Raw genomic sequence first — 26,257 nt, 5'->3', positions numbered from 1 at the left:
TACATTGTTCTTTCAACTTGTGACCGGGGTGTGAAACTGTTCAATGTGAGCATCTACCAGCCACTGACAGATAAATGTTTAAATTCACAACCCGTTCAATTGTAAATCATTATTTGCATCTGAAATCCTCCAGCCACTTCCATATTTTACCAATATTAGCATATATTAGCTGGTGGTTGGTGCTTAATTTTGTACCCGACACTTCTCAGCATTGTTTGATTAAAAAAGGATTTGTCACTAAGATACCACTTTGCTCACAGATTATGTCTTCGTGTGTTACACGTGGTAACGACAGTCTATGTCAACACCATTTTATTGCTTTTAACACATGCTTTCCCCTCTTATCTCAACACTTTGCAACCCCACAAATCTGCAAGTGTATCCATGGAAAAACAGTAAAAATATGTGCACATACCAGCTGGCCCTGGGCATGTGCTTGGACATGCGCTATATGCAAACATTATATATAGTTTTACACAAACCTGTATGAATTCTTGCTTTCTTCCAGTACCCCGTTTCTCAATTCTTTCCATAATTAAACGATTTTATGAACCTGATGGCAAAATGTGCTTTCCTACAACTGGCTTTATTTCCATTTTTAAATTTTCCACTGTCAAAATAAACCAATTATTTTGAAATACTAAAACAAATATGCATATAACAATAAAATGAACCTAGGCTTTTGACTCATGCTTAGGCAGCAAGCTCAAATAATTGTTTTTAGAAATATTCAGCCTTTTTGTTCTAATTTTATAATTGAGGTGATGTATAATCACACTGTGCTCAAGCACACACCCACACATGTACAAATGCACAAATTATAAATTCTCTCATGGATAAATACGACTGGATTTGCTTTTTCCCCAGACACAGTCCCTGTACAGTATCCCCATCTATTCATAGTCGGTTACATCAGCGCCCACACTCACCAGCTTGTTCCTCTGAGCTGCAACCAGCCAGCTGGTTTTAACTCACCACCTAATATTTGAGGTTGAATATCAGGCATGTTTTCCCCATGATGCTTCAATGTCGATCCTAACGAAGCGTAGTAGATCTGAGGGCAATAAAAAAGTGTGTGTGTTTTATCACTTCAACAAAATAGGCCTCTCAGCCCCAACTGAGCCACATGTTAAACTTAAAACACAACTCTGCTGCAGCTCATGTGTCAGGGTGGTTACACTTCTCTGTGGTGTGGTCTGGTCATGAAAGATAAGAGAGATGATGGCCACAGTGAAACAAGTTTTATTTGAAAGTCAACACTCAATTTTCATTAATCCTTTTTGTTGTGTCATTTGTACATAAGATGTTTGAGTCTAGTGAAATGTAACTTGTGAAGTGGCTGCTGTGCTGTAAGGAATGTCACCATGAGGAAACTCTTTACTTAGGAGAGAGAGGGAGCGGGGATTCAGCCCCTCTTCATGACTCCAGTAATGGTTGTGGCCTCTTAACCTTTTTAACATAAAAACATCTTCTCTTGCACAGGCCCATCTGCCCTTTGCTGTGGTTGGGAGCGTGGAAGAGGTCAAAGTGGGGAACAAAACAGTGAGGGCCAGACAGTACCCCTGGGGTGTCGTGCAAGGTGAGAACCATTGAACAAGCTAGTTTATTAGAGTGTATTTTTCTGTGTGTGTTAATGTTTCTCAAGCAAACCCAACAGTGAGTACATGAAGGGGTCAGTGGATGTTTTACTGTGATACTGGATAAAAACTATGAAAATAATAGCTAAGTTTGAGACTACACAAACAAAAATAGTGTAGTTAAAGTAGGTTAATAACTTTATTACATTAAGGGTATCTACTGAATGACATCATTTATATAGAGTTCCAATGTTATTCATTGTATTCACATTAAATCAATCGGTGCCAAATTTCCGTACTTGTGAGTGTATCTGGGTGAGAATGCTGAGTTTAGATGAGAGGTGGAAGTGCCCCGAAGCCTGACTGGAAGCCAGCTACAGAGCTCTGTGGAGCCAACAGGTTCAACCATCAGTTTAGTTCTATTTTCTTTTTCATATTATTTTGGTAATAGCCTAGTATCACTGCCAGGCAAGCAGACACACACACACACACACACACACATGCATAAGCAGACAGACACAGATTATAAGATCTATGTATATAAGAAAAAAGTAGAATTGCTTTTTGGTCTACAATGTCACTGGTGCAGTTTGTTTAAAAAGCATTTATGTTATTACAGGGGATGTAAAATACCAAAAAAGGTACCATTAGTTACCCGTGATGAATTACAGTTACCGTCATTATTTCTATTGTGAACAGTACCCAACTCTAAATATTACTCAGTCACTTCCCGCTTGTCACTAGTAACTGTTTTTCTTATCTCTGTCCGCTTGCAGTCATGACTTCCCTTACCTCTAATCATGCAACAGAAAATCCTTGAACAGTAGTTGCCATTGTAACAGTCAACGTGTTTGAGAGCTCAACACCATTCACAAGTACTCAAGTCAGTAAATTGCAGTTACAAATAGTTCAGTTCATTTTGCTCTGCACACACCTGATGATGCTGATTAATTTGCATATTCACTAGCTGTTGATTTTTTTACAGGCATTAAAAGGGTCAAAGAGGTATAGTGACAAATGTAGAAATGATGGAAGAGAGTAGTATCATGGCATATTAGCACTCACTCAAATTTCTCTCAGCCTGACAAAGCACAGTGTCAGTGTTTGAACTGAACAGTCTTTATTTTGCCATAAAACAAGTGTGCCTGGCTTCGTAGTGATGATTCAGGGATTTTACTGCGTTGTGAATGCATCTGAAAGTGGTCATGTGTATATCATTTTTGAGGAAGTACGCGGCTCACTCTCTTTCCGGCCCCTGCAGCCTCGCTCTATTCACTATGCCTCTGTTTGTGTATTCATGTAGCAGTTTCATAGTATTAAGGCCCATTCCAAAGTTAAGAATTCATATAAAATAATATAGAAGCAAGTAACTAAATAGATAAAATAAAGTTAAATTTGTCAGACAAGTCAAGCAATAAAAATCTCTGACAGCATCCTGTGCCAGTAAAGATTTACCAAATGCCACACCCAACATGGAAGTGCACATGCAGGGAATTGCGGAAACATGCAATCAGCTTCCACTTTTCTACTGGCAAAGATTTTGTTTTTACGCTGCCTGTTCATAGAAGCAAAACTGGATCACGTGATTCATTGTTGATTTTTTTTTTTTTTAAAGTAGGATCTCTGTTATACCACATGCTGTGTTTTTTGAGGATGTTTTGTGCTTATAGAGAAACAATATAACTGCAGCTGAGAAAGCAACGTGTCAGTCAGTATCCATGGTGAAAGATGTTTTCCTGCTCACGGCAGAGTGGCGAGGGCGTCCCACAGTTTGTCTGTTTATTTATACCATCCCTCTCAATGCAGAGTGCCCTCCACAGCTGTGAGTGTGACTTCATGCAGAGTGACACTGCGAAACGAAGGGCGAGTGGGTAGATTGTTTGGGTAAATTGCCAGTGTGCTTCTGTGTGTGCCAGTGATGTGTATGGCGTTATATGTCGCTCTTAATGTGTGTGAAACCCATGTCTCTCTGCCTTTTTGTGTGCGTGATAGTGTGCATGTGCCTTATGTTTACAGACATGCGTTACCCATGTTGGAGATGAAAGTGATCTTTGTTTCCCACAGCTCATTCCTCTGTGTTTCTCAATGAGAGTAAATATTTTAATTAAATAATGTCACACAGAGTTATGCTGTGAGAATATTACTGCTCAGATGGGAGTTAAACTCTCATAGAAGCCTCCCTTCCTCCCTCCCTCCCTCCATCTCTCTTTCTCTCTCTCTCTCTCTCTCTCCCCCTCTCTCCTATCCTTTCCTCAGTTTACTGAGCTTGTGTCCTCACCCCGTCTTCCTTTCCTCTCCATTATCCACTGACCGCTCTCATTCCCCAACCCTCAGAGGACACTCCATGGTTATTTTTAAAGCCTGCTGTTTGTCTCCTGGGGGACAGATTCCTTCGGACTCACATCAGTCACCATGAAGCTATAGTCCCATCCATTAACATACAGAATAGGGCCGTCTGCAAAAAAGTTTTCTTAACTTTACTAACAACTCATTTCTTTGGGATTTTTTTTATGTCATTGCAATTATTTGTTATTCCTTCAGTAGCGATAAACAGGTGTTAGATATTAACTGGCAACACGTATCGAGGCTGATGCAACAGAAGAAATATTGAGAAGAAAAAAAAAGACAAAACAAAGTCTGCACACTTGATTATGCTCCTACAAATATTTAATATAGTTACCACCATCTACCATGTACCTTGTGATGTTTTGAGCTAAGTGCTTTTCATCAGATGGAGCAAAATCCAGTATGCAGATTTTGTTTCCTTCTCTTGTATTATCCCTTTTCGAACATCTATTTTTTTGTTGTCTGGATGTGCATGCTTTTGTGGAAGTTTTGATAATGATACAACAAAATGCTGACTATAAAATGCCAAAAATAAATGGATGTCAAGGGAGAAAGTAATGTAAAGATTCAGGAAAGCATAATATTTTACTCTGATGTAAACAAAATAGTAGTCTAACTCATCAAGATGGAATAAGATTGGCAATAGCTGTTACTCTATTATTGAGTAACATATCTGTCATCAGACCATCTTTAAACTAGGCTTGGACGGTATAATTTTTCATACCGATCTGAAATTTCACCGGGGTATAAGGTATATGATGGTATTTATGTGCAGCGCACATTTTTTGATGGTATTAAAAAAAAATTAAAAATCATACCACCAAGTTATTCTAAAAACCCCTAGTATTCCGTATATATGCTTTCCTGCCCATGCCTACTTTAGACAACAACTTAATCTATATTTCTAATTTTTCACTTCACGTTTCCACTTGCACTGTGTCTGGCATTCTGCTGCTCCGTCTGTGCCTAGAGTATGCTCTGTGCTCTGAGAATGTGGTGCAGTGAACAGTATTTATTGTAGTAGGGCTCCGACTGATGGCCCAGCTCCAAAAATAGATAACAACACGTGGCAGCAGATGTGGTGGGCCGCCAAAACTAAATGAATGTGTGGGAAACCACATTATTATGTGTAACACATCATTATTGAGAATACTGATTGGGCATTTAGTTTATAAAGAGTTTGTGGACTGAGGTGATTGTTGCCATATTCCATTCAGGCTGTAAGAAATTATGCTGCTGTATTTTCATGAGCATCTTAAGATATTAGTTCAGAAATTTTACCATTATTTCTAGAACAGAAATTGAAGTTGTCATTTGTTCTTTTGCTATTGTCTGCATCTTATTATTGACTTTGTCCATCTCTTTCCAACAACAAAAATCTGGTCTGGATTGGATGTCTTACAAGAAAACTACTTAGCTTTTAGCGAGGCCTGCTAGCAAACCTGATGGCTCATCATTCATACAACACGCTCTGTCACAGTATCTGAGGACAGGGGCAGAAGAGCACAGAAGTCTTAGTGTTTTACTCCATTTGGCTGACTGAAAGGAAGGTCTGTGTGTCAGTGGAAACAGTTTGTGGATGCCAGATGTCATATAGATGGGTTATGGTAACCTCTTGAGGAGGCATGGGAACTTTCCATGGACTTGAGGGAAGACAGAGGAAGGACTGTCTACTGATAAAAAGAGTAATTGCAGGGGGCTCTGTCTGAGTGTGTGTGTTTGTGTGTGTGCTTATCTTCCCTGAGGATCTTGATGTCTGTTATCTCTGAACTCCAGACATCAGTGACATATAGCAGACCTCTTGTATTTCTACTCTGCAGGCTACTGGGTGTTTGTTCAACTGTGCACACATATTATGGTATGTGTTTATATCTAATTATAGATGTTATATCACTGACTTTGCATTTAATTCAGTCCATTTTGGTTAGATTACATTATTTTAGGGTAGGGTTAAAAAAGAGTGCAAGATTGAAAACATTTATCAATATTACAACAATTAAGCCATCACTGAAAGTCGGCCCTGAACTTTTGTGTCAGACTAGCTCACCAAAACCTACTCAGAGATATACCACCTCCCACACAGCCACACAAGGATAACACTTAAAGCATTCCTACTCTATAATGTCTTAATTGCAAATTGATAACAAATCAAGATATTGAGCTCCTCTCTGGCCCAAAGTATTGAATATGTAACCTGTTTGGTAATTCAAAACTATATTCAGTTTGTAGCTATGTTAGCGTTGTGGCGCTATGGATGACAATCTCGGTCTGTCAGTGGGATAGTCATTTGGAAACTATTTGATGCAATGCTGTGACATCCATGTTCTTCATGAGATGACTGGTGACTGTGGCAATTCCCCTGACTTTTTCCTCAAGTGCAGCCAGCAGACTGACTTTTTTGGTCTTAAGTTTTTCACATCTGTTGGCTGGTGTCATGACATTTGGTACAAATATTCCCAGATGATAAATCCTAATGGTTCTGGTGATCCTGTTTTTCCCTCTTGGGCCATCAACAGGTCAAAGTTTTAATGTATTCAGTGAAATATCTCAACATCTATGAAATGGATTGACACAGAATCTTGTACAGACATTATGGCTTGTAGGACTGTACCACATGTCAAAGCAGTCCTCAATTTCAATTGTAATTCTTGTGATTAAATTAGTTAGTCTTTTTTGTAATCACCATTCTTTAATGAAAAAATGTACAGTAATTTATGATCCTGTTGGATTGCTGCTAGGACAGCATTCAAAATTTGATTTAGAATTTGAATGTCAATATTCTGAATGAAGTACAGGTACACACCTAGTTCGTGTCATACTGATTCTGGAGGTCCTTTGACTTTTCATGTAGCACCACCATGAGGCTCACATTTGTAGTTTTCAGCAAAATGTCTAGACAACGATGGACTTTAAGTGAGTATGGACTAAGTACGGATTCACTACCGTAAAATTTAGTACAAACATTCATACCTCACAAAGCTGCCTGTATGGCTGTAGAATCTCTGTCTTGCTGTATGATGGTTTATGTAAGTGTTGCTGATATCTTGCATAGAACTGTCATATATGGTGACATTATTCAACATGAGCTTTAGAGTACTTACTATCATATACATAGCTCTGCCAATCTACCACTCAGAATATGCAAAAGTCTTCCCAAACACACAGGAACAAATGATCAGCCAGGAACACGTGGATCATTTTTATGTTCCACATTTGTCAGTTCCGATTATTGTTTGTTAATTACATATTTATTTGCAGCCATGTCTCTGTTCTCTGTTTGAATGTCCCTATTCTCTGGCTGGCATGTGCACTGTACGTGTCTGCAGAGCCCGTGCTCAGATATCTTGAGGGCTCAGTGCTGCAGTCAGTCAGAGCGTTGGCCCTCATTCAGCCCTCAGCAGGGGGCCAGTACAGAGAGACTATTAGATGTCAAATGAACAGGCAATTTCAGTAGCCTGAATCCAGCCCGAGAGAACAGCTCATGTCTGTTTTTAACTTGTATATTCCCACTAATGATGTGTGGTCATCCGCAAATTTAAGTGAAAGTAAGAGTGCATGATTCAATTCAATCACTGCTACTCTTTAACATCTTTTATTATGGGTCCAAAAGCATTAAAGTAGAGGAGGGTGAAGTATTCCTATGTATCCCCTTCAATGAAGGAACATCTGTTTCTTCAGGTGAAATGTTTGGGTTTTTCAGGCACTTTGACTCTGTTTTGTTTCCCTATTTTGATGTGGCGTTGTGGTTTGCTGTCATGCACTGCAGCCCACTTTCCCAGCATGTCTCATCAGGAGAAGCTAAATGCCAGGCTAATTGGGCTTTTCCAATGTCATTATTGCCATCGTTACATCCTCAGAGCTCACAGCTTGTGGTGGTATTTAAAGACAGCATACATCCCATTCTCCATCACTGCTACCCCGGGGTACATGGCATATGTTTCTGCCTCTGAAAAACCACGTGCCTCCGCTCTGCACGTGCCCTCAGTCACCACACACACCAGATCCGAGTCAACAGAAAAGCTTTATTGCATTCTTCCAGAGGTTTTCTAACAGGTTGATCACATTAACTTGCTGCAAGGAAAAAGTTATTTTTCCTCTGACAAAACGTCTGTTTTAATGTGTCACTTGAGTTTTTCCAAGATTATCCAGCTGATGTATCCAGTTCTACACTGGACCAGAACAGCTTTGCCTCGTGCTCTAGGTTTTTAGTAGTTTGCAGAAATTTTGCACGTCAGTGTGCACTCATATAAAGATTGGAGGAGATTGAGCATTTCAAGTAATTAGAAGTTTTCCAAGTTTCCACATAGGCTTCAAAGGCATTATCAAGTCTGCAAATGGAGGGAAAATTACATCAAGAAGGAAAACCTTACTTTTATTTTATTTTAGGGATTTTTATTGATGAGAGCCGAGCAGAAAGGATTTTGGCTGCAGGGATTTATATGCAGGTCTTGAAAAGACTTAAAAAGCATTGCATTCAACTTCCTTAATATCAGACTTGTCGCAAGCACTGTCATTACTGTTGATGGCTACAGTATCTCTGAAGGTCAGCATTTTTTAATGTGCAAATGTCAAATCTTGCAAAACATATTTTATTCAGTTAAAGTATTGCCAACCTTGACCTCAAAAATATGATCGCAAAACAAAAAGTAGGGGTTTGGGGAGTCCTCCCCAATTTAAAAAAAATTGAGTGTCAGAAACTTTGTTTTTCTCTGTTTTGGTGACTTTTAAATGTTATGTTATGTTAAATATTTTTTGTTTTGCTTTAAATTATCAGGAAGGAATACCGACTAATTTGCCTCTCTGACGGCTTCATTGCTACTGCTGGTTTTCCATCATACATTTAACCTATACTTTAACAGCTATTATCTTTGTAATACTTTGAACTTTGCAGAAACCCTGTGACCGATTATTAGCAGCATATGTATTGCCATATTACCCACTTGTTATATCAAGACAAAATCCTCAAAGTTCAGCCCACAATTCAGCACACCTGCATGCTCGCTCTTACCATATTGACCTTTGTTGTGCACTCAAACAGAAGAAAAAATTCAACATATTCATTTCCAGAACAGCTCATTTTGTTGCAGTGGAGTAAATGAGGTGACCTGTAAGTAAATAGGCTTCATTGGAATGGAAATGACGCCCAGGGCGTCCTCCCCTCAACTGTCAGTATGTCAGGCAGGAAACTCTTCCTGCTCTTTCCCACCATGAAATCATTAAACTGTGTGAGTCGCTCAGACATAAAACTAAAGTGAAGTTGTTAAAGTTGTTCCAATAGAAAAAATGAACTTGGAACTCGCAGAATATCTCTGATTTATCGACTCTTGTTTGCTGGCAAAATGTGATAGATTTGGTTGGATTTAATGAATTCCAAATGCGATTTGTCCACTTGTATTTTGTGCAGACTACTTCACATTCCTGCAGAGATGTGGTATGATTTCCTGCTTTTCAGAGAGAAATGGAGAGGAAGGGAGGGTAATAGGGTGACAGATGGGGTGTTAAAATAAGTTAGAAGTACTGAAAAAGACAGCCAGGCACAGAATGAAAGCAAAAAGCAAAGACTCAGAACTGTGGCTGCACATTTGTAGCGCTGATGTTGACCAAAACCAATTTTTCAAACATCGTAGCAGAATTTATTTGTTTATGAGATTATCACCTGACCCGCTCTCTTAATTCCTTATTCTTCTTTTCCTTTAGTTGAGAACGAGAGTCACTGCGACTTCGTAAAACTCAGAGAGATGCTGATCAGGGTCAACATGGAGGATCTGAGGGAGCAGACCCACGCCCGCCACTATGAGCTGTACCGACGCTGTAAGCTGGAGGAAATGGGCTTCAAAGATACAGACCCCGACAGCCAGCCATTCAGGTAGTGGAGGGAGAGTGCATGGAGTGAAAACACACACACACACACACACACACACACACAAACCCACAGAGATACTCAAGTGTCAACTACAGGGAGAGTCTCTATTGTTAGGAGACAAGAACTAATCTATTACTGTCTTTTCTTCCCTCCAGTCTTCAGGAGACATACGAGGCAAAGAGGAAAGAGTTCTTGGGGGACCTGCAGCGTAAAGAGGAAGAAATGCGACAAATGTTTGTCAACAAAGTGAAAGAGACGGAAGCGGAACTGAAAGAAAAGGAGAGAGAGGTCGGTCTAATGGGGTTTTATGGTTATAGATGTGGTATATTTGATTTTAAACGGACACTGATAAGTCCATGTATCAACACTATAACTTCAGAGACAAGCAAATGATAAAAGTAGCACCTTGAGCAGAATGTAACTGCAGTCTGCACCTTTGATAACATTAGACAATATATTTTGTGCTTGTGTCATATATTTAGATGTATATTTTTAGAATTTATTTGTAGTCAGTTTATCCCATTGTTGGGTCTTTTGCACCAGTGAGAGTTAGCATCACTATTAGCTAGGGCTGTGTACTGGCAAGAATCAGAAGATTTAATACGTATTATGATACAGGGGTTACAATTCAATATATTGTGATATATTGCCATACTGTGAGCTAGGTGATATATTGCGATTGTTTTTAGATATCTCATTTTAGGAGCAAGCGCTAAATCTGAGGACCGAAACATACCCAGATATTTTGTCACACTCTGACTGTTAGCAAGTACCAATTCAGATCTGTTGTCTCTCTTCTGTCCTCCTCCTGATGTCCCCATTCCTGCCTGTCCATCACCACCCTCTCCTCCTCCCACTCAGCTGCATGACAAGTTTGAGCAGCTGAAGCGGATGCACCAGGAGGAGAAGAGGAAGGTGGAGGAGAAGCGGAGAGACCTGGAGGAGGAGATGAACGCCTTCAACAGGAAGAAGGTGGCAGCCGAGACGCTCTCCCTATCTCAGCCCCTCAAGAAGGACAAGGACAAGAAAAAGTAAGCCAATCCCTCCTGTCTGTCACTCAGTAGCAGGGAACTGCTTTTTCCAACCCTGCTCCTTTTCTTTAACTAATCATGTTGTCTTTTCATTCTGCGCCTTCAATCCTGAAATGATTTCCTTTTTGTGCTGCAGCTTCTCTCATCCCTCCTCTTTTTGCCCTTTAACCTCTGTTACAAGTCTTAAAGCAGAAGGTGTACATCCTGCCAAGTCCCCTGGCAAAGTGTCACATAATGGTTCTGGGCAGTTGTTGACCTATCTCCAATACACAAGCATTTCAGCTATTATAAAGGCCTGGCATGTGTTAAGGAAACTTCCTCCCTTTTTTTGTCCTGCCCAGGCTTAACATTTCCTGTCCTTTCACTCTTTCCTTTTGCCTCGCTCTAATTATTCAGGATATTCAGGGAGGAGGCAGTGAAGCAACTGGAAGCTTGGCTTATAAATAGGTGATGCAGAATGCAGCTCATACAGGGCAAAGCTGATTTCAATAGGGGTATGCTGATTGTGCCCGTGTTTATGTTGGCACGGATATGAAAACAATACAGGCTTTTAATGTTTGTGCTGAAGAACTACACATCATGTTTATTTAACTGGACTGCAGAGCAGTTATAAATATGTTCTGTACCTTCCAGACAGCTATTGGTCTCTGATAGTTTCAGTAGAGCTTTACCATTAAATTGCAGACCAATCATTCAGTAACAGATTGCAGTGGACAATGTGTTGCATTTTACTTTCTTCTCAAAAATCTGTTGTGGTGTTACAGTAAGTTTACACTAAGCATTGTTTAAAAAAATTCTCCTTTGAAGGTGTACTCAAGGAATCTTTCTCTCCTGGTTTTGATTTTCCAAAAATGCACAGTATGTGGTTAGAGCAGACCTTTGAGATTTTCCTCTGGATCCACTGAAGGGAAATCTTGATGCTGCAGCACACACTGATATTTTAAACAACAGATAGTTCCTGTTCCCACATGACAATGCTCCCGTGCACAAAATGAGCTCCATAAAGAAATGTTGTGTGAAGTTTGGTGCGCAGAAACTTAATTGACTTGCACAGAGCCCTGACCTCAACCCCATCCAACACTTTTTGGATAGATTAGAACCACAAACCACTGTCAATACATAGTTTTGGTGCATCTCAAAGCAGCTTTTAAGTCTCTGCAAGTTCAATCTTCTGTACTAGGGTTGCAAATTGTAAGCACTTTGCTTTATTCATAAGTGGTATCTTTAATGATTAATCCATTAAATCATGATAAAAACCCAGCCCTGTGCTGCATGTCATCCCCTCCCCCCCTTCATGCCTAAGTCGTCCTTTAAAAAAAAGGCAAAAAAGCCCAAAAAATAATCTTTTAAAAAAAACTTTGCTTATACCAAACTATTATACATTTTTTTTCCTCAATCAATGCTCACCACAAGTTATTGCATATTCATTGATACTGTTGCATGGCCTATGAAACATATAGAGGCATAGACATATAAACACCCTGATTACAATCCAATAATGCTTTGCTCTGCCAGTTTCATTTTCCAGTGTTGCCAAAGCACTCTTCCTCCAGGCCCTGGGATGACTGCCTTGTCATAAAATAGTTATATTGTGCCCTTTGTTAATGCTGGTCATTGACACATGATTTCAAAGCACACCACTCTACCGATACCCAGAATGTAATGGGAGACGACACATTGTTTATATTAAGGAATCAGATCTGTGTTTGGTCCATTAAGCTTCACATGTTCAACCAAAAGAACAATTGTTGATTAATCATTGTCATCCCTGTACCGTTCTGATAATAACTGAGGCTAAATGCGGTCTGGGAAATTGGAGATAATTAGAAAAGGTATGCTAAGCTTTGAACTGTGCATTGCTTGTTGGTGGTGTAGACCCAGTCACGCGCTCTGGCAGTAAATGTGAAGACGTCTGGCTCCATCTTGTGGCTGCGTACACATTTTGCAGTCAGTGCCTTTGTGGGAAACTGATCTTCCATTTTGTGGTTTTGCGAGGGAGATTGCACAGGTTTTTAGTTTGCCTTTTATTATGCGATTAATTTACTCTCTAAATTGTCTTTTCATACACTCTGGGAAATGGGTTCATTTTAAAACACTATTTATGCCACAGAAGCATTTCAGAAAGTATTGAGGTGTGATGTTTGAAAATGAAACTGCAGAGCTCCCCCTGCTGACAGATAAAGTGCATCATACTAAACATTGTTTTGATCCTCACACCATTTTCTAACACAAACACTTTATCTTACCTGTTGCCCCTCTTTGCTTCACTTCTACTTTACTTTTATATAAATTCAAATATTTCTTCAAAATAAATAATTCTCACAAAGTAGTTATTCTTTTAATTTATTTTGTTTATTGTTTGTCATTGTTTTTCAGTTAATTTATGGCCGCTCTACACCCTCCCACACACGACCATGGATTTGTCCTCCATCTCCATAGCAACGACAACACCTGTTTATTTTGTTTGTTTTGTTTGTTTTTCTTTTGTTTGTTTTGACATTCCATCTTGACATTGTGCACGTGGACCAAAGACACTGAGGATGATGATGACGATCATGATGAAGCCACAGGGGAGTAAAAGAGTGAAAGATGGTGAGAGATAATGAGGAAAAACAAATGTTCACCTGCCAACAGTGGCCATCTCATTTATTCAGGATCTTTCATTCTATGCTTTTTTGGACACTTTTTTATATATATGCATTTTGTTTTTCTATGTTGTGATTTAAAGATTTTCTGTTGTGTTTTTTTGTGTTTTTCCATCAACTATTCACACAGAAACGAGAGGTTGGTACTGCAGTGTAACACAGTGGTCAAGTTATTTGAAACAGTTCAATATGTATTTAAAGAATTAGGTTGTGCTTGATTTCATGACATTTAAATAACTAATTGAAGATATCAGTGGAATCAAACCTTTCCTAAAGTCTTTCAATACCTGAGCTGTTTGAAATGTTCTTTATGGATACTTTTTTAATCTCAACAATTTAGATAAAGTCCATTTCACAGCAGAATAAATCCCTGAGCCCAAATAATACATATAAATAGCATGTTAAGCAATAAAACTGAGTACCTGTATACTGTATAGATTACTGCATATACATAGGTACTGACAACCTAAAGCTTAGTCTTAACTCTTTAATAAAAAAAATATGCAATATTCTGGTGCTGTTTCATATTAACTCAATAAATGTATGTGAATATTTTCTAGAGCTTACCCAGCTTAATATGCAAAATGTACTAGTTTTTGAATATGATATTATTGTAAGAAGCACATATGATAGTGTACATTGTCCACAAATGATGTAACTTTATTGTAAACCACGAGCGATCGCCTAGATGGGAGTGTTGTGACAGTGGACACACACACAAAACATGAAGCCAGTATATATACTATATATACAGTATATACAAACACAAACAGGATTCAGGAAAACATACAAGCCTCAGCGAGCTGTTTAAGAGTTTACACTCAGAGAGAGAAGAGAGCAGCTGTATTTACTGTCTGTCGTTGGAAATAAATGCAAACCCCCTCCCTCACTCCTGACTTTGATGTGTCTCTCTGCCATGATTTTCTTGACGATATATTCAGCCGAGAGCGAGATGAAAGTGAAACACAGGCAGGTGAAGACACTTATTCCCAAACACACGCAAACACATACACACATGCAGAGGCTGGCGGCCTCAGCTGTAACCCCAACAGCTGTCAGCTTGAGTATCAGCGTTTCCTGTTTAGTGATCCCTAACTGAAGAGCTGAGAGATGTGTGCTCGGTATGCTCATAATCCTCCCTGCTTTCACCACCATGCTGCTGACCTCAGCTGGGGGTGTGTGTGTGTGTGTGTGTGTGTGTGAAAAGGAGATGTCGGTTAAAAGTATGCTTGTGAGTAGCGTGTGCGTATGTGTGTACACAATGTGCGTGTTAAACTGCAGCTGGCTGTCGCTCTGTTTCATAACCACACAGCAACATTTAGCACTCAGTTACTGCTTCTATACTTTATCTCTCATCCAACTTTTCCTTGAAAACACAGTTAAGGCATTTACACAGCCTGGATAGTGTCAGATTATTAGGATGTTCCAGTTATATTTTAATGCTTGCTCATTCAAATATTTGTAAGTGATAAAGATCAATAGTGGAGAGCAAGGTTTAGATAAGGAGAATATATAGATACATAGGATTTAGGAGGATATATAAGCAGAAATTAAATATAATACTTATGTTTTCTTTATTGTATGATCACATGAAAGTAAGAATTGTTGCGTTTTTGTTACCTTAGAATGAGCCGTGTATATCTACATAGGGAGCGGGTCCACCATGTTACACTGCCATATTTCTTCAGCAGCCCAGAACAGACAAACCAAACACTGGCTCTAGACAGAGCCGTTTGTGTGTTTTTGTTTTTGCATTTTTGCATTCTTCAGGGCTCATGGAATAGTAAAAATAATGGAAAGTTTTGTCTTTAAAAGTCTTGAAATTTATTCGAGTGATGAATTTGTTCCACTAATCTTCTGTGGATAACCTTCTACATAACGTAACATAATAGCAAATGTATTTTCGGTAGCCGATGATGTAAGGTAGCTCTGATATGCAGCTATTCATGGCATTTTTAAAAATTTGTTATACATCACAGGTTTTACATTTTTTCTATGGAAATGTTTGGGAACCCTGATTTTTGACTTTGCCACTGTAGTTAGCAGTCCCTCCAACCCTGAAGTATTGGAAAAACACTAATTTTAAATGTGAAACTGCTTTATTCAGTGCTTTTACCAGTTTTAATCATGGCTCAGTTTGTTTAGGAGAGAAAGAGACTTCTGTGGATAATTTAGCTCCTGGTTAAAACTTCCTGAACAATGAACACTGTAGGAATTTTAACTGGGAGTTCACACTTGGCAGACGAGAGAAGTTTCAGCTGGTTGCCACTAAATACAAAACACATTGTTCCTTTAACATAATGTATTATCTCTGAAAAATAAGTAAACTGTCTTTATAAGTATCTTCATTGCTTTCAGAAAACTGAACTTTTTCCCCAAACCATTTGATTTAATCCATATTAAATTAAAATATTATTTGTTAGACCTGCTGTTTACAGTTATTTTCTACATAGCTTAATCTGTCATTGTTTTCTCAATTGAAAGATGCCCATTACAAATTTATAAAGCCCAAGGTTTCTTCTTCAAATGTTTTTTGTCTAAACAACATTTTGAAGCTTTATTATTCATTTATAAAACAAGAATGGATTGTAATTTCCTGTATCGTGTTTATTTAACAGGCCAGAATGCGTTTGCGATTCATTGAAAACAGACGGTAAAAGTCATGGCACAGCGTTGAGATCTTGCCATAGTAATGGTTTTGTCTTTACTGTGACGGCACTGCCAGCACTATTATTATTCTGTCCACCACCTGCAGGGCTCGCTGGATCTCGTCCAGCAGTACAATCTGTTCAGGGCTCTCTGTACTCTCGATCCTTCAGTACACCAACACACTCTGCTAACAAAGCTGAGTGATAATGGCTCTCTGACAGTCTGTCCTACATTCAGGACAACAAGGTGGGACACACTGAGACTGTGTACACACGTCTTATGGGCTTGAGCTATATTGCTGCAAACTGTTTCTAGAGATTTACTTGAGGAATTAGGAAAAAACAGGATGAAGGCTGAGATGTTAGGTTAATTGTTAACCACACGTTCAGTCCACTTAAGTCTTACCTGCTGACTGTAACCATCAAATACCATCTTGTTTTTTTGATCATGAAAAGCATACGGTAAGTCAAAATTGTAAATCAAACATTTGAATTAAGTTTAAATTATACAATAGTACCTTAACTTTGACTTGGTATGTAATGTTTTTAATTAGTGTATTATATCAGTCTAGAAAATTGAATTAGAGTCAAAATTTAGATTTTCTAATCCATAATTCTGAGACCCAGAAAAAAAATCTGTTGATTTACTATAATGTTTGACTAATAGAAGTACGTTTAATACTCTATCCAATCTTTTACAGTTTATTCTTACACGTGCAGTCCTTTTCCCAGAGTTCCCTTTTTAAGTTCCCAAATCAGTAATGACAGTTTCATTTCACTGTAGGGAGGCCCTGGTGTTGTGCATGCTGGCTCACTGACGTGGCTTACTGAGAGACTCAATGTTACTGAGCTATCATTAATGTTACCAATTTAACCTTTGCTTCTCCTACTATGTAAAGTCAAAATGTCTGTTGTGGATAAAAGTCTTTGGGCTTCCAAATTTAAACCCTTAACCTGGCCCTTCACACCCATACAGGTGTTTTCAGTAACTCTGGCTCATCACTCCCTATTCACTATTTAATGCACTGTATCTACCATGTGTCCACATTCAGAGTGAGTTAATGTATCCATGTACACTGAATACAACCCATTAGTATTACATGATTTATAGTGAGACCCAATTGCAATTGTATTTGTATGGGAACACATGCAAAGCAAAATATGGATTCATCAGTAGCTTGTTCACATCTCTGGATGATGTGCTATGAACTTCACCCATTTATATTATATATTATTATTATTATTATCTGACAAAAAAAAAACAAGGCAACCTTTCAATCACAGGACACCTCCTATAAACTTTTGTTACTAATAAACCAGATAGTTACACGTTGGACTTTTGAAGTCATAGCTTTATTTTGGTGGTTGAACAAACAATAAGATTTGTATAGCTGCCTCAGTAAATGAAGGAGTATGGGAAAAAAAACATTACATTGATCACTGGTGTAGCGCCCAACTTGACGGAATGAATCCAAGCAGACCTTACAGTTGAGAAAACAGACAGTAACCAGTTCACATTAAAGATCCCAATGCTGCCCCCCATGAAAACATATTTTCCAACCATTTCAGTACATGTCAGTATCGAGATGAAAAAGAACTAGGTGGTATTTACAAAATAAAAACAGGAGACTTTTAGCCCAATACTTCAATACCAATGTGATTTAGGGTATGATTATTGGTGCTCTCATACAGTATCAGATGATAATAAAAAAAAAAAGAATTAAAATGAGATTATTAATGCCTGGTCATTAATCAGGTAATCTCATGATGTCAAAATGACAAAATTTGTCATTCAGCTCTAGTTAATCTCCCAAAGTTGCCTTTGTTTTGTTTCATATGTAACAATAGTTGCACTAGCTGAGTCAACGCAGGCTGAAGCATAAATGAAATAAAAACTTTTGCAGCTTTAAGTCAGGAAATTAAAGCTTTTTACATAAAATATAGCTTTTGTAAATAACTGCTTAATAAAATAGCACAAAAATTAGTATACGTAAGTAAGAGATTACAATAATAATAATAAAAAAGGTTGTGAAAAAATATAATAATTTGCATTAATAAAAAAGTGCTATGTGGCTCTGGGGGGAACCTGAGCACAAAGAAACCTCAACAAAATCAGGATCAACTCTCAAACATAAAAATAGCCATTTTTGGCCTCAACCACACTAAAAAAAAAACAAAAAAAACCAAACACACAACTGCCTAAATCTTCTCCTTTAACCTCTGACTTGTTAAACAAAACAATTTGTGGTGCATATTAAAAGGACAGGTAGGTTAAAAGTAAAAATAAAAAAAAAGCATCATTAATACAATAACAGTAAGTAGAGAACTTAAATGGACCAAAAACTCTGCTGCACTGAAAAGAAACATTCAGTCAGGCTCAATGATCCCCACAATTTCCCCTCAACTGCCCAGCTGTCGACACAGGTATGGCATCAGGATAACACTGATCCATACACACCTTCAGATTCACATTTGGGTGCGAAGTAGTGCACGGAAAATATCTTCTTTTAAGTCAATTCCTAAATTTTGTGGCAGATGAGTAACAACTGGATTTAAGCGAGTTACTTCAGAGCTCCATAAAACTTAATATCGAGGTCCTATAACATGCTGAGCTACAACATACTGACTGGACTTCGTAACGTGAAATAGGAGAACTGCACACTTCTAAGAGAGGTGGACGGTGCAAATAAATGCCAGACTAGTTGACGGCGGGGTGCAGTGGCGGGCAGGGCGAGACATTTTTCTGTTGGGAACCCTCAACATCGTTTTCTTGCTCCCCTGAAGTCACCTCCTCATTATACAAACACCTAAAACCGTCGTAATACTCATCAGAGTCCCCTTCCTCTCTGCCACCCTGCCTCCTCCTGGAGCGCTGTGTGGGGCTGCGGGCTCGCTCCTCGTCCTGGATCTGGGCACTGTCGAAAATGTAGACGGCATTGGCCGGCAGGGAGAACTCCAGGCTGTGGAGGTACTCGTCCACCATCTCTTTGCAGTGGATAAACTCGGCGCTGTCAACCTGGGAGAGTGTAGACATCACAGTTAGTCAAATGCTCCAAGCTGGAACTAAATTCAACCACAGTCTGCCTTTTAGGAATGATTAAAGATGGTTTGGCTTGAGATTTGGCGTTTGGCTCTTACATGCTGATTCCAATATATCTGTAGTAAGTGAAAATCGGCCAATATCGGCATGCGTTAGTGTATTGGTTAGGCTCTGATTGGGTGTCTTCAGGCAAGTAAGGATATATAATGTCACACACTCTTCACTCAAGCTACAACCATGGCCAGAAAAGCCTCCTAGACCCGTGCATTTCTCTTACTTGTGCTTTCTTCAGCAGATCAGTGAAGACGGAGAACCAGTCGGGCGTGAGCGCCTCCAGCTCCAAAGTGATGATGGCCAAAGCCAACGTGGAGCCCTTGAACTGCCAAAGTTGGTGGCAGGCCATACAGTGCTGCACCTGTCTGGTCCACAACGCCGCCTGGAGGCCTGCGGGCCTCTTCTGATGCCCCGGCTCAAGACTGGGCTCTGTTGCCGAGTCCAAGCTGACGCCGGAGCTGAGCCCGATGGACGGAATGAGGTGAGGGTGGCCGGAAACGAGCAGTGCGTGGAACTAGAACAGAGATAAACAGGAAGTGAAGAGGAACGAGACCAAAACGTTAGCATAATGATGTCATTGTTGTCTTTTTGTTCATCCTTTACCTCTACTACTTCATAATTCATATCAACATCCGATATTGAAGTGCGTCTAACGTCCAGTCATTCATATTTGACAAAATGTCAACACATTATTCATTCCTCTGACCCAACCGTCATTAAACTGTCCGTCTGTGAATCTCTGCTCTTCTCAAGTGTCCACTGCTGCAAGAAACGCAAAACGTGATGCGGTGTGCAGGCGGACACTTTGAGCAACAGACAGAGAATCTCACCATCAGGTTTTTACTAACAAAGACCCTCTTGTTTGCCTGAGGAATCATAGTAATCTTGTTCGTAGCATTTCGTACATGCAGTGCTTTTCTGTATTCCCATTTGTAGGCAGGAACTGTAAATCACAACCTGAGTGGGAGCTTGATGTTACAAGGACGCTTTAAGTTTTAGTTCTTCAGTTTGGTCACACCGTGATTAGAAAACAGAAGAAAAAAATCACACATCCTTCTAACGTTTAGTCAAATGTCTTCAGGTTTCTTTCATTCATGTTGTGTTTAACTCATTTGCTTTAGTTTGTCTCTTACTCTGTAGCAAAAATAAGCCATGGGTTAGGTGGAATTTCTTGGGAGGTAGATTCAGCGATGTGGCGCACAAGTCAACAGTTGCCCTTTTTAAAACTTTCAAATCAGGGTGATGTAGCAAAAAAGTAAAATTGTGTTTTGATTGACAGATTCTCAGATGGTTTAATGATTCGAGCGTCACACAGCTGATTCTGCCTCTCAGAGTTTTGCTTGTATGTTGAAGATTGTGCGAGGTAATGCCGAGGCATCTCTGTAAACCCTCTTATTTCTTCATATCAAAGTGTCATGGTGGAGAGTCTGTGACAAATTATTGATAGACTTTATTAATTGCTGTTTTATAGATAATGGAGAATTTATTTAGGAAAGGGAATGCAGAGTAAATTCTTTAGGGCAGGGGGAATGTAATTGTGAGATACTTACAGTATTGTTCAAAAGTATTTATTTGAATAGTATAAGAAGAGAAAATGTCTTTATTTTATTATAGTTTTTATTAATACATTACGTCTCTTTATTTTGAAAGTCTTTTTGTAATACCTAAAAGGACAGAACTAATTCACAACAAAAAGACCCACACGCTGTAAACCTACGGCACTAATATCAGTCAGATCCACAAGCCGTAATACTGTAGTAGGGAAGTGCCATTTTTTAGTTTTGCAGAAGACACTAAATCAGTCCAAATGTGCCAAACTGTATGTTGGAGACAGTTTACGGTTTGTGGCTTTAAGCAAATGTATCAGTCCTCCACCAATTTCAATATCACCAATCTAACGCTTTTATTTATTTGTTGAGGAAACGTAAGCTGTCCTTTTGGTCTGGGATGAGGTTTTTGACTCACGGCATGCACGGCGAGACTTCACAAATCAACTCTGGGTGCAAGGTAATCAGTATCTTCTAAAATCACTGTCGGATTTATTTTATAGAAGAATTATGGCAAAATCGAGCAAGTCATTTCAATGGAAATTCTTGTGTGGATCAATACAATGTGTGAAACTATTGCTGTCAAGAATATTACGGGCTGTATTCATAACGCGTCCAACTGCTGGCCTACAACCTATTTTATTTCCTCAATCACAGCTGGGTGCAGTTTTTTTTTTTAGCTAAATTACAGTTTGTTTTGCTTTAAAGCACTTCCACTGTTGTTTTCCATGTGTAAAAAGTTGACAATTTAAAGGACTAGTGTGCAGCATTTATGGGGGTAAATTGGCAGAAATGGACTATAATGTAAGTATGTTTTCTTCAGTGTATAATCACCTGAAAATACGAATTTGTTTTATGATATATGTTTTTGTTACTTATATTTTATATCTGCACAAGGCACAGGTCCTCGTCTATGGAGTTACCGCAGTGTCTCAACAGTAGCCCAGAATGGACAAATCAAATACTAGACAGAGCCACTTTCAACCATCTGCCACCATAGTTAGGATCTCCGCAGTGATGAGCAGTATTGGAAAAATAGATTTTTTTTTTTACATGAATCTACTTTTTTCTGTATTTTTAAATCACCAGGTCTGTATGTTTTATAAGGAGAACAAATTAACTTAATGTAAGCACACATTAGCAGGGGCTAGGATAGTGGCATGTCTCCATCGTGCCCAGCAGCATTGGAAACACGGATTTGTAACGTTAAACTGCTTTATTCAGTGTTTTTGCTCATTTAAATCACCAGGTCCATCTGTTTTCAGATAATTTGGCTCAAATTGAACACCTCTTAAACAGTAAACACTTAAGGAATCCTAACCTGGAGAAGTTTCATCTGGTTGCAATCTGCAATCCTCACCACTCGATATCATTAAATCCTCCTAAATCGTACACACTGCTCCTTTAAACCACTGGACTTGCATACATTTGCCAAAATCATGATATACATATAGATAGTGAATATCACTCAGTCTTATGTGACACTCATCAATACTGCTTTACCGTGCAGTAAAGTTCTTGATCTCTTTAATTATTTCATCCTGGAGGACTTGTTAAAAGCTTTATGAATACAGCCCCTGAGCCCAACAGCATGAAGAGACCTAAATGATGTGTGTTTGTTGTCTGTTCAGTTAGTGCTTACGGCTTTAGGCAATGATTTGTGAGGGTTTAACAATTAACTTGCTGTTAACAAGCTGGGAAACAATATTGTGCCATAAACTCAGTGACACAGCATGGGATCTTAAACAGTGACAAACCTGCTTCAACATTAGAAACAGTCAACAATTCACAGCATGCTGTCAATGCGGCCCAAACTGTTTCATGAAGTTTGGTACCCTTAATGATCTATATCCCCACACGCCCTCTGGTGACGCAGGGTTTAAGTATCCACTGTAGGGCTGCAGGTAAGAGTTAGTCAGAAGTGCCTTGGCCTGATATGCAACACGCCTGTTATTTTGCTAGCAGCTTGCAAATGCAGTCTTATGTGGAACATACAGCTCTGTTCAGACTTCGTGCTGAAATGTGTCTTTGTTGCTTTTTGTCTACATTCGCAGATTTCTGGTAATTGGCGTGAGTTATAAAGTAACTATACTGTCACTTAAGCACTGAAGCTGCAGATATCAGATGATTAAAAAAAAACTTAAAATTGAATAGACCTAGACCTTTACTTAGCATTTTGTGATTTCTTTCAATAACATGGGAAAAACGGCAATGAGCAACAGAAATGTTGCCAATGGCCCATTTTTGTTTCTCATTCTCTTCCCATGCTTTTGAGAGAAAAAAAGCCAATTTGCTCAGGTATAAAAGGGTTGACAATACTTTATACTTTTTGTCATTTTTACTGTGATGTGTCAGAAAAACAAATGTTAATGTAATATCCTTTAATCAGACTATAGGATTGGATATTTACATTAGAGAAAGACATGAATTTATTTCCCCTTCTTGGCTACAGTGATGATTAAAAAGGGACGGACACACTTCGAACACGACTGAATGGAGTTCATGATAAAGGGCACAATGAGTCAAATCACATAAATGCACAATCTCTACCAGGACCAATTCTTTACTGAGGGGGCAGGGAGGGATGTGAGGGTTTGTAAAACACCATCTCAGAGCAAACACGTTGCAAGCATGATGGTTTATTGTGTGCTTTTGTACTGCTGTGTTTTCTGGCAACATCGGGACCTGAACCGACAGAGCATTTCAAAGTGCAGCCAGCTCACTGTGAGATGCTCTTGACAGCTCGGGCCCAGTTAAAAAGAAAAGAAAAAAAGAAAAAAAACAATCATGTTTGCCTGTCTATCTGCTAACTTACTATGTGAATGAAGTCGACTGGCGTTGCGGTGTACAAGTCCCAGTGCAGCTTGTCTAGAATGATCCTCTCCATGCGAAGAATCTCCGCTGTTGAAAAGTTGCATCCGCTCTGCACAACCAGGTCTTGAACAGAACCTATTACCTGTTTAAACGGACAACAAAAGGGAAGCAAATAAACGTCTTGTTTTGAAATAGCGTGGACGTGGTTGTCATTTTTTTAAGGCCGTCATTTCGGTTATCTGTGATTGTTTTTTTGTGTCTTGAGGGAAGATCTTACCTCATCCTCCTCATTGATTTTGGCAGCCAGGACCAATGAGGTAAAAGCAATGCATTTCAGGTATTTTGGTTGGGCCTAAAAAACAACAAAAAAGGACCACTTCATTTTAAAGAAGAACCAATCAAAATATGTGTTATACAATGCTGTGAAACAGTCCGAGACTTTAATATAAGAGAGCAGCACGTGTTCTAAGTCTGCATTAAAATATACTTTCTACCATCCCAAATTGCTCGTCAGTGGACTAAAATTAAAGATATGATCATTCAAGGTTCACTGTGCAGCCCTGTTCAGAGTACAACACAATGTCAAATTATGCAGCCACCCGTGCACTTTTCGTACTGGAAAACTAATTTTTTAATTTATTCTAAAAAGAGTAAATTTCAGATCATGAACAAAGAGTTGTGCAAAAACCATTTTCACATGTTGTAGCCGTCTACCTTGACAGTGGACAGCAGTCGGTGGAGGACACAGACTCCCAGTGCAAAGGTCTCCGGACAGAACTGAAACAGACGGTTCATCTCTCCGAGCCAAAGGATCATTTCTTGGTGCTGAGATGAAGAGATGTCAGCGCCCTGAAAGGTCAGAGGAGACACTCTCTGGTTAATATACAAGAGATTTAAATCAGATGTTTTAAAAAGCAAACACTCAACTGTGTTTTGGATCTGTCAAATTGGCCTTTTCAACAACATATGCTGGTAAAAAGTGCAACACCCAGACAAATGCTGTTTCACATTCACACTTAATTACTTTTGGCCATTGTTTTAAAAGTTAATGGAAGGCCCTTCTAGTTTATTATGATACATGCACCTTTTACTGTTAATGCCACTTACTCACTGTTGCTCTTACTTAAAATATTCATTTTCTTATTACAGAAAGTGACTTTTTAAGAGCTAATGAGAGCTGATGTAATTTTAATTAAAAGAAGACCCCAGCTCAGCTTTTTAGAGTGAAATTGTTAAAAATGAAGATGTTTACCATAGATCTTGATGCTTTCTGTTACATAAAAAATAGCTTACTTCTTATTTTACTGAGAGGACCTACATTGATTTTTTGGCCTCAGTCCCTTTTTGACAGTTTTAGCTGCCCAGCAAACCGATCCTGTTATTCAGGTAGTACATGTACATCTGAAAATGACTATGATTTACTGACATTAAATGTGACACTAAACAAGCTGGAAATGTACAGTCCACTTGTCTTACCTGGATGCATCCATTCTTGAAGACAGGTACCTTCCAGAGACGAGCCTCCCTGACCAGAGCAGCCTCCAGCAGGCCGTCCAGCCGACGGCTCTCCACAGCTCCTGGGTTCTTCATCGCCTCTCCAGCACAGGCCAGGCTGCACCCAGGGCACACACACCTGATGAAGAGGAAGAGGAGGCAACAGATAAGAGATTACAATGGATACCTCCTTTAAAATGCCTTCTCTTCTTTTCAGCTATGTGCAAATATTTAAACAGATTTAAAAAGAGCTCAAACAACAATAACCATCTGCTCATTCCGCTGTTATATCTATGCACCAAATGCACATTTCACCTTCAATTTTACATAAAAGATCTGATGAGGATACAAAGCATAACACTGTTCCTTTTTTTTGAGAGGGAAGCAAACACAAAGGATTTAATGAACAAAAAATATATCTGGAACAAAAAATGTCCCAAAGCAACAACTTGAAGATTTTTTTAAGTTTCAGATGGGTTTAAACAAGTCCCACTGTCCATAATTTGTATTTTGGCCGCCAGTTGGTTGAATCTGGTTAACAGTCCACCAGACCAGCAGCCCGCTGCTCAAAGAGCCAAGTATGCAGCAGGAAACCGCTCAGTTTGCAAAACAACATCACCATTTTTCAGAGTTTGCAGGCTGGCAGCGCATATTTAAGCGACTACACTGAATGCAAAACCTTTCGAAAACTGGTATGTGACTTTTTATTTTAAATCTGCTGTGGGTGAAATGATACAGGATCCAGGCGGGATCCTGGGCTGCAGCTGCTGCAGCCTCTTGCACAGTTGCTGCAGGCAAAAACATTTGCCTTCCTCTTTTTGTTGTTTTGCTTTGCTCAAACAGTCTTACCTCTTCGATTTCAAACGCAGGGTATCCCTTCGACGGCAGGTGCATTTATACGGTTTTTCAATCAGTCCATTTTCACCGAAAGCAACAAACAAGCAAACAACAGTAGGATGCTGTTAGAGAATACAATCCCGGGTAGAAAGACGTGTTTTGGGGCGAATAAACGGAAAGTAGCCGCATTATTTAAAAAAAACAAATAAAAAAAAATGGCGTTAAAGCGCGCAGTAGTTCAAAATAACTAGGTCAGAGGCGAAAATAAGCGCAAAAAAGGGACAGGAAGCAGAAAATCAAGAAGGATTGAGGGCAGGCTGTGTTTTGAACGTCCTTGGCCCCGCCCCTCAGTGACGTCACC

At 39.2% G+C, this 26,257-nt stretch overlaps 2 protein-coding genes across 2 annotated transcripts in view; one reads left to right on the top strand and one right to left on the bottom strand.

Annotated features, from left to right (window-relative positions):
• The window catches only part of sept8a (septin 8a), a 38,068-nt gene extending 23,717 nt beyond the window's left edge, over positions 1-14,351 (top strand). Inside the window, exons 6-10 of the mRNA XM_042499914.1 lie at positions 1,483-1,579; positions 9,621-9,789; positions 9,942-10,074; positions 10,648-10,817; positions 13,194-14,351. Of these exons, the coding sequence (XP_042355848.1) occupies positions 1,483-1,579; positions 9,621-9,789; positions 9,942-10,074; positions 10,648-10,817; positions 13,194-13,197 (573 nt within the window). The 3' untranslated portion in view covers positions 13,198-14,351. The remainder of the gene's footprint in view (positions 1-1,482; positions 1,580-9,620; positions 9,790-9,941; positions 10,075-10,647; positions 10,818-13,193) is intronic.
• Positions 14,352-17,475: 3,124 nt separating this feature from the next.
• Positions 17,476-26,227, bottom strand: ccni2 (cyclin I family, member 2). Its single transcript, XM_042499915.1, has 7 exons — positions 25,909-26,227; positions 25,042-25,198; positions 24,280-24,414; positions 23,843-23,917; positions 23,567-23,707; positions 19,428-19,718; positions 17,476-19,126 (listed from the first exon to the last, which is right to left on the bottom strand). The coding sequence occupies exons 2-7, from the start codon at positions 25,153-25,155 to the stop codon at positions 18,809-18,811; spliced, it is 1,074 nt and encodes a 357-aa protein (XP_042355849.1). The 5' UTR covers positions 25,156-25,198; positions 25,909-26,227; the 3' UTR covers positions 17,476-18,808.
• Between the last annotated feature and the right edge of the window lie 30 nt (positions 26,228-26,257).

Source organism: Plectropomus leopardus, chromosome 13 (assembly GCF_008729295.1).
Source record: "Plectropomus leopardus isolate mb chromosome 13, YSFRI_Pleo_2.0, whole genome shotgun sequence".
Taxonomy (NCBI): domain Eukaryota; kingdom Metazoa; phylum Chordata; class Actinopteri; order Perciformes; family Serranidae; genus Plectropomus; species Plectropomus leopardus.
The sequence above is the reverse complement of the archived record's forward strand: the minus strand, read 5'-3'. Positions and strand labels throughout refer to the sequence as shown.

Excerpts from the sequence above, each read along its gene's own strand:
- ccni2 (XM_042499915.1), bottom strand. The coding sequence starts at position 25,155 with ATGAAGAACCCAGGAGCTGTGGAGAGCCGTCGGCTGGACGGCCTGCTG. Across the intron at positions 23,918-24,279 it reads GACTGCTGTCCACTGTCAAG|GCCCAACCAAAATACCTGAA; the intron begins GTAGACGGCTAC and ends GTTGTTTTTTAG. Across the intron at positions 23,708-23,842 it reads AAATCAATGAGGAGGATGAG|GTAATAGGTTCTGTTCAAGA; the intron begins GTAAGATCTTCC and ends CCGTTTAAACAG.